At 39.3% G+C, this 9,210-nt stretch overlaps 1 protein-coding gene across 1 annotated transcript; it reads left to right on the top strand.

Moving 5' to 3' along the window:
- The first annotated feature begins 1,491 nt into the window (after positions 1 to 1,491).
- Positions 1,492 to 9,210, top strand: RGS20 (regulator of G-protein signaling 20). The gene is made up of 4 exons (XM_009289344.1): positions 1,492 to 1,661; positions 5,879 to 5,965; positions 6,814 to 7,048; positions 8,290 to 9,210. The coding sequence occupies exons 1-4, from the start codon at positions 1,516 to 1,518 to the stop codon at positions 8,476 to 8,478; spliced, it is 657 nt and encodes a 218-aa protein (XP_009287619.1). The 5' UTR covers positions 1,492 to 1,515; the 3' UTR covers positions 8,479 to 9,210.

Below are 9,210 nucleotides of genomic sequence, written 5' to 3'. Positions count from 1 at the left end.
AAAAACAAAAACTATTAAGCTCTATAAAAGAGAAACAAATTCAGCAGAAAAAAATCCAGCACAATTTAATGCTGCACTCTGCTAAAATAATCTCCTTTCTTCTGACACCTGTTGAGTCCGTGACATCGTCTGTGCATTCTCCTGCAAGTTACAAGAATAGTATTTCCTAAACCTGGCTAAACATTTTAGAAAGGAAGGCAACTTTTAACCCTCCAGTATTTGGCTCATCAGATTTTTTACTGATACTTTAATATCAGACTTGAAACAAAGAACTCAAAATCTGTAGCAGCTCATTTTAGTTCCCCTACAATTGTCATGGCCTCAAAAGGTTTAGCAACCTGAAAAAGCCTACACACAAAGGGATCTCGTGACACAAGAAGATGACTATTTATGTATCCAAAAATCAAATACAATCAAAATGAAGAAAGACGTACTCCTCTTGGTACAAGCTGGCGTTTCATCTGTATTTCATCTATATCTATCTATATTTAATCTACATCTGTCACTTTGGTATGGCACAACCCTCAGCATAATAGAGCCTTATTAAGTGCTGTAGAGAAAATTTGAAGCTCATAGAGAGATAGGTCAGAAAGGGACAGGGACTTCAAGGGGACTTGTCATTTCATTAACACCACTTCTCTGCACAATCTGCAGAATTCGGGCTCCAAAAAGGTTTCCCAGACCAGTTGAAAAACCACAACCAGTGCTTCCACCAAAAATTGTTTCGTGCTGTCTTCAGCTGGGGGAGGCGATCAAAAACCTGGATGTTAAATCTTAATGCTGCATAGTCATGTGTTTTCTCCACAAGTAATTCTTCATCTTCAAAGCAGCACTTGATTCCTTCTTGAGAGAAAAACATTTTAAAATACTGTGGCAGTCAGACCTATAGCGGACAGATAAGCGTTGGCCCTTCCCCTTTGCTACAGGGCAACCAGCAGGTTTGAGACATCCTCAACACTCACCAAAGGCCAGATTTTCAAGAGAGCTCAGGTGTCTCACTCAAGCATCACTAAGTCTGTGTGTTGGCTAATCAAGAGAAAGACAGAAGGGAAAGAAAGGGGAGGGGGGGAAAGAGGCTCCAACTACCTCAATTCTATAAACTTTTCTTTGGGACTGACCTTGAAGTCAAAACCTCAGGAAATCCTTTTCAGCTCCTAGGCTTATATACCACATTATATAGGCATATATATATATATATGTCCAAAGAGCTGCAGCTCTCTGAGACCCCTCATTTCCACCTTTTCCTCTCTCCGTCACCGCTCTCTTTGTATTCCCACCCATGTGCAGAATTCATTAGCCACTTGCCTTCCATCACAGCACTTAAATAAAATGAGTGAATTTTCCAAAGGATTCAACACATAAGAGCTGTGGGGAAAACCCAAGCATTTAGCTTTTCAGTTCCTTTGGAGCTGTGGCCTTCAGCAGTTCTTGGTAAGACTTTTAAAGCAAATAAAAGGAAAAAAATAACAAGAGAAATGTTTCTTACTTCCCCCTTCTCTTGCTGTCTTGCAGCCCATGGGATCAGAGCGGACGGAGATGCGCAAACGGCAGATGTCTACGACCCAGGAGACCCCAGGCGCTGCACAGGCTCAGCACAGCACAGGAAATCGAGGGTCCAATGCCTGCTGCTTTTGTTGGTGCTGTTGCTGCAGCTGCTCGTGGTAACCCCTCTCATTCAAGCCTCTGGGAAACAGAATAGCAGGGGAGGGAGAGGGGAGGGAGGTAATAGCCAGCGCATAGGACAACATAAGCCAAGCAAACCACCTGGGTAATTCTGCAAGTCTGGGACTAAGAGAGATGACTGTGCTCTAGTACTTAGACACAACCTTCTACTCCAGTTGACTTTTTTTTTCCTGCCATTGAAATAACAGATTTAAAAAAAAAAAATCTCTGTACCGTATCTCTGTTGTATTTTTGTTGTCAATACTGTGTAATGGAAGGTCTGTTTCATGCAGGACTGGTTCTCCTCAGCCTTGAGCTTCACCAGGGCTTCCACTAAAAACTGGAAGCAATACCAGAATATGTAACAGCTTTAGATTTAGGACTGGGACTTAACAAGCAGCACAGACTGTGTTAAATGGAGTTAGGAGAAGGTGGAAGAATTTGTAGGTCAGAAAGTGAATAACCAGGTGCCCAGCACTGTTCTTTTGTTTAGAAGGCAACTGCATCTGTTGTCATTAACTAGTGTTGCCAACTCATGGCACCTGCAATTCTCATGAAGTTAGTCCTTGGGATCAGAGACTAAACATTGTGGGTTTTTGCTGAAGATGAGGAGTTAAGCAGAACGTAATTCAGAACAACTCCCGTTACAAGGTGTTAAGGAGGAAAATTTATCATCAGGGAAGCAAAGCAAAAGAGGAAAAGGAATCACTCGATTCCTGAAATTAATTATGTATTCACCTTCTCTCTCTTACCAGCTCCACCAGATCCAAGTGATTTTATTCAAAACTGAAGTAAAGCTTCCCATACTCAAAAGTCCTGTATCTGTTTGGGGCCAAGTGTTAATTAATGGGCGAGACCAGAATTTGCATTGAAATAAAGAAAAAAGAAGTCTTAAACAGTCATAGGAGTTCAACCAAAACACTGACAGCAAGCTGAGTGCTTCTTATAAATACACTATCCACCACATAAACACTTCAGAGCAAGCAAACCTGGCGCTGAGGTGAAGGGAAGAAGTCATAAATAACCTTATAGGCCAGGCTAGGAATCTATTCCACCATTATTTTTTTCCAACAGCAGCTGGCAGCAAATGCTTCGGAGAACACGACTAGAAGGCAAGGGAAGGGCAGGCTGATCATTCCTTTGCTATTGGTACTCAGCTCATCAGAAGCCGAGATACCCAGTTCTGCCCTCTCTAATGCAAATAGTGAATATTCTGCAAGGACAAAAGGCTGCTTGGATTTTTTTGCAAGATGCCAAGTACTCTGGCTCTGTTCCTACCAAGCTTTTCAGCTGGTACTTAGAGGTAAACTAAGGTAGAGTTTAAAGAGTTTAAAGTACTGTGCCTGTGCAGGATCAGAGTTTGCTACCTTGCAGAATGGCACCTATGTTAAAGCATTCCATACAAATTCCAGTGTCATCTGAACAGTTGTCCGGTGCAATCACAAGTGGCTCAGTCTAGAGCTGCATATTACACAAACACACGTCTTTCCATAAAAGGAGAAAATAAGGCACATTTATCTACTAAGTCAGAGTACGTAAAATTTGCATTTTATCTTTTAAATTGTTGATAAAGTGCTGTTCTGCCATTTTACCTGATATTTTCCAGGATGCTCATTTTCTGTGCATCCCATTATTCAAACAATTCAAAGAAAGCAATTTACTCAATAGGGTGTGTGAAAGTACCCACATTTCATGATGCTTAAAATTCCTATTTGCATTTCAGAATCATCAGGGAAACCAGTACAGGCTCCAAAACAGAGCAGCTTGTTTTAGCTTTAAAGTAATTTCTGATTTTTTTGAGAACAATTGTTTTCTAGTGGCAAGAAATGCAAAACAAACTGTAATTAAGCTATTTATATTCCCTATTCATAGAGCCTTTCCTCAAAATAGCTCAAGTACTTTGAACAGAAAAATTATGAATAGGAATAAAAAGAACAGTCTACAGGAGTCATGCAGCTGAGTTGCTGAACATCCAATATTCAGCATACTCCTAACAGTAGATTTAGAATGAAGAAATGGTGAAGTAGCTCGGAGCCTGCGTTCATTCCTACAGCCAAAACTCAAGCCTCCAGCCTGTTACTCTTCCAGATCCTGAGAAGATGCAGTATTGCACTAGTCTCTTTTCTTTGTTTACCTGTACATTTCTAGGGAAAGAGCCTGCCTGCAAGTCATTTTCTAAGGCGTGTCATGTTCTCTTAAGGAAGCTTTTGTTATTTCTTTTGTCTTTTTCCCCTTTTGTGCATTATCCTGTGAAGACTGTAATCCTTTCTGTTGGATCTGTCGCTTCCCCTCAACCCAAAAATAACTCTGACAAGCATATCACTTCTTGTCTGTGTGTGAGGAATACACAACATATCACTTTTCATATTAAAAAAGGCCAGAATCACTGGTTAAAAGGGTAGTAAAGGACTGAGACCTATACAGTCCAAAAGAATAGAGAACTAACATTAACTACATGCTTTTTTTTCCTGAAAAGCTGAATTGAAACAGTTCATTGGTTTGCATGTATGGTTCAGATGTTACAGAAAAAAAATGTGTTTGCAACAACTGCTCTCCAGCTTAGCAAGAGGCAAGCTTCCCTACCTCTTCAGTGCATGGACTGCCTTGGCAAAGAGAAAAGCATCTCTATTCTCTGTTGCCAACCTCCAGCCACTCCTCAAGCCTTAAAACATTTCAGTTCTCCATCCTCCAAGAAGGTCTCTGCAGATTATGGACTAACACTGGAAAGAGCAAGAGGAGATAACCAGTAAATAGTAACGCTGCAAATAAGACAAAGCCATGAGTTTAGAAGGAAGAAAAGAAAGAAAAATCAACTGGTTTAACAAAAAGCCTTGCTAGTGATAAATGAGATTCTTAAGAATTAAAGCAACAAAACTGTTACAACAGTAGCATTAAAGAAAGGTAAGATACAAATGAAGAAATTGAGTTTGATATTTTCCTAGAAGTTATAACTGTGTTGCTTTACTTCAGCTGGAGGACCCGTTTCATATAAGTTACAGGTTATAATTCACCGGGACCTTTTCCTCTTGACGAATTTTAAGCAGCTTCACAGATTGTATGAATGTATGTGCGTGTATGCACGCGCATTTCTCACTAAACTATGAAAGCCTATGAATTGGAACGTAGTCCCCATTCCCTAAAAGAAAATATGTATATTCTCAAATTCAGTCTCAAGAGAAAAAGAATCACCTGCAACTACAAAAGGAATTTTTAAAAACTAGTTTAAAAAAGACAGTTATTCAAATTAACATTTGATAAAAGCAGCGGTAGCTGACAGCTACCCACCCTTCCAGGGGGCATGAAAAACTCTCTCTCAGTGATCACTAGTGATGGCAGCAAACATTTATTTTTCCTTTAATCTACAAACAAGCTAATACTGTTTTCCAGACATACTCAAAACGATATTCAGTAATGGTGTATCTGCTCTTTTTGCTCCAGGCCTCACATTTTGAAGCATACACTAGCACTTTCTTAAAGTTGCGAACAATTACCACACAATCTAGCTATACCTACACCTGAACTCCGAAAGATGCTTACACTTTGAACACCACACACGGAAGTGTCTAGCTTGCTTAAAACTTGCGCTCCATCTTCTGAACTCTGGCTTTCTTGTAACACGGTATCACCATTCTAAACCAGAGTCTTGGCCCTCATCGTGCCCTATGGATAAAAAAAAATAGCCAAGGAGGAAAAAAAACTAAACCAAAAACCAAAACCAACCTTGAAATCTAACTCACATAAAACCAGTGCATCAAGCCTAACTTAAGTAAAAACATTGCATCAAACATACACAGTATAATAAGCGTCAATGGAGAACTGATTTGGTGTGTGATAAAGGGTACTCATGTATACATATATGTATACATATATATCCCATATATATACACACACACTCGTGTATACATATATATAGGGAGTTGGACTCAATGATCCTTATGGGTCCCGTCCAACTTGAGATATTCTATGAATCTGTGATCCCTGTACAGAAAGTCTATGTGATACAATACTGAACAGTGTTCAGCTATGTTAACATTTGCCAAGTTTAAACAACTGTAAAACTAATGTCAGAGTGTAACTATGGGTAATGTAGCTACTGTTAGCTTATGTCCTTTTAGCTGATTTTTTTTTTTTTTTAAATATCGGAGGAAAAGCGTCTGGTGTGCATTCAGCCCATTCCTTTATAAAGCTGACTAAAATTTTGCTTGCTACCTTGCAGTCTTACCGTTAGAAATCAAGACGAAGAGCGAGCAAGGAGAACATCTCACGAACTCCAAGCAGAGGGTATTCCAAACTGCGAGGAAAGGTATGCTCTTTACTAAGTGTTCTGTCAAACTAAAATGAAACAAACCCAACAAACCATACTAAATAAAGTGAATTACCTGAAATATGCAAATAACTTACTATCTATTTGTCATTTAAGCTGAATTTGCAGTCATCTGTCTCTTACCTCCTAAGGAACCAAAGGTCTATCTATAATCTTTTACCTTATTTATATGCAGCATGTAACCACATCCCCACTTCCATACCATGGCAGATCAAAACACGCATTGTAAACACAGTCTCCCTTTTTTCTGAAATAATTTTAAAATGCATCCTGTTCCCACCCAGCAGCTATGTAATGAAGCTAACTGGCAGTGCTCAGCCTTACAAAAATAATAAATGTAAAGAGGAGCTCAGATCCTCCCAAGACTCAGGCAACTGTGTCTTCAGGATTGCTCAAACAGGTAGGCACCTGTAGAACTGTTAATAGACAGGAGGGTACCTTTTATGGAGTTTGAATCATTGCTTCTTTCTACGTATTTTCATTCAATTTTTAACAATGATTCAACAAGGACTATTAGGTATAGAAAAAATGCTTAGCTGTTGCAGAGAGACTTCTTTGTTGCAATTACTTTGAGCAGTAAACTGCAATTTCTGCATCAAAGTGCTGGCAATCATCTGCATCTGAGCTTTTGGTAAGCACACTTTCAAAAAGCATCTTATAAATATGTTTACTAGAGTTTGCACTTGGGTAGTTCCGGTGAGGAATTGAGAGCCCCATGAACCTTGCGATTTTGTTCGATCGTGATGGCAGATGCCTCCTGCCAGCTGCAAACAGCTCGAGTAACAATCATTCATTTCTCTCTTCTCGTCCTCTCCTTCCTCCTCAAGCCCTGCTCCTACCCTTGAAGAAGTAAATGCCTGGGCTCAGTCATTTGACAAGTTGATGCTCACTCCAGCTGGCAGAAATGCTTTTCGTGAATTTCTACGAACAGAATTCAGTGAGGAAAACATGCTTTTCTGGATGGCCTGTGAGGAACTAAAACAAGAATCCAACAAAAGTGTCATTGAAGAAAAAGCAAGACTAATTTATGAAGATTATATTTCTATCCTTTCTCCAAAAGAGGTATATTATTTTCCCCAATACATTCTTTGATACTGCTTTGCACAGTTAGTTCTAAAACATGTTTAAAGCTACAACAATACTCAGGGAGAACTTTTTTCCCCCCACATTCCACTGCCATCAAGTAGATATTTAGGGGAAAAAAGGCAGACCCATCGTTGAGGTGAGGTGGTCAGAACTACTTTCACTGGCTGTAAGAAAGCCCTTCCTATGCTACCCTGGCATGCTGGCGTGAAGTCTGTAGTTTGAGGCAAAAATATACAGATGATCACTTTATCCTTGCTTAACTTAAATTTTATTTGTTGGACAAATCAGTTTCTTTTTTCCTTGCAGTAGGAAGGGGGTGTGTGCGTCTCTCCAAAAGCACAGTAACTACAAATACAGTGTTATTTGCAAAGTAGAAATCACTCAAAGAGCAGCTGACAAAATATGGCACAGAACAAACACACTGACTTCCTGAAAATTTTCAGAACTACTTGTCACTTTGCTGTTAGCAAATATGTCAAGTTTCGAAGACACCTCAGTTCAGCTGAATATAATCCTGCCAAGGAGGCTGGAATTTTAAACCTTCCAATATCCTTGCAAAACTCAAACTTAATTGTTTGCGGTGCAAGCTATACTTACGTACTTACAAAAATGCTGTTTAAATCTAGTCAGTCTATTCCAGTAATACTAATATCTTTCTACAGACAGTAGAGCCTTGCAGAAAAAAAATGACATTACTTGTATGTTGCATGGAATCACTATATAGCCATGCCTGTGGTTCGCATCAATTCACCCTGCTTTCTAACAGGAATTTGATTAAGCAACAGCTTCCCAGGTTACAGCTTCCGCCTGCGTCATACTGCTTACTCCAAATTCAGTCTCTTTACAACAGCACTAACTCCCAAGGAAACGAACTGTCACAAAAAATTACAAATCCTCCCCACTACAGAGCAGGAAGTTGGTCTGGAAACAGTCTGCCACTCTCTCAGGTTTCAGTAATAACGGGATTGCAGGCAGCCCTGTTCAAAGTAAGGTCGCCTCGGTGAGAACATTCCTCTATCCACACTCAAGATATCACTACTTCCAAATTTCACCACAGTCATTTTTTGCCTAAGTATATTTAGCAGTTTTTACACTCTTGAAGGACACCAGCTGAAACAGTTCAAAAAGACTGCTTTTTCAACCAATAAAACAAACCTAAACCCCCACATGTGCTATTCACCACTATTATTTACGCGACTTTCTGTTTTAATATGCAGGTCAGTCTGGACTCCAGAGTAAGAGAAGTTATTAACCGAAATATGCTGGAACCCTCACAACACACCTTCGATGACGCACAGCTTCAAATTTATACCTTAATGCACAGAGACTCCTACCCACGGTTTATGAACTCTGCTATTTATAAGGACTTGCTTCAGTCCTTATCTGAAAAATCCACTGAAGCATAGAATTTTTTTCTTAAATGTATTTATTTTAAAACAAAAGGAACTCTGGGCTACACCAATCCACAGGGAATTTAGAATTAATCAGATATTTACCTGAAAATAACTCAGGCAAGTTTTACTACAGACTGAATGATTTAAACCCGCACAAAGCTCTGGCGCAGTCAGCTAACTACAGTTTCTGATCAAATTCAGTGTTACTTTGCAAAAGAGAATGAAGAGAACGAAGAGAAAATGTTGTTGTTCAAAAAATGCAGTGTTTTTTTCAAACGCAGCATGCAACTCAGATGCAAATCTGTTACAACATTATGTCTGAGGTACAAATGCCAACTGAGCACGAAAACTAAATTTTAAGTGGAGCATTAGAATTTTCTTGAAAACCAAACCAGTTGCCCCATCCACACTGTGACCAAAGTAAACACAGTACTGTCAATATCTGGGTTACACTAGACAAAGTTTCACGTATCGTACCTGGCACAGGTACACTCCACTTGCCTTGGTATATTTAATGCATATACGGTGCGCTAATGGAAATCGGTACGGCAATCTCAAGTTTATGAAAGCTAATGGTTGAAATAATGCTGCCTATAAAAATCTTTTGCTGAAGAATTGTTATTTTACTACTAGAGTCTGCTGAAAGCATTTTTAAGTTCATATTGTTGATGTTTATAAATTATTTACTTAAGAGGAAGAAGAGTCTGGGCATTTAAATTCCAAAATAAAGCACAAGAATTCTCA

Source organism: Aptenodytes forsteri, unplaced genomic scaffold (assembly GCF_000699145.1).
Source record: "Aptenodytes forsteri isolate BGI_AS27 unplaced genomic scaffold, ASM69914v1 Scaffold139, whole genome shotgun sequence".
Classification (NCBI taxonomy): Eukaryota; Metazoa; Chordata; class Aves; order Sphenisciformes; family Spheniscidae; genus Aptenodytes; species Aptenodytes forsteri.
The sequence above is the reverse complement of the archived record's forward strand: the minus strand, read 5'-3'. Positions and strand labels throughout refer to the sequence as shown.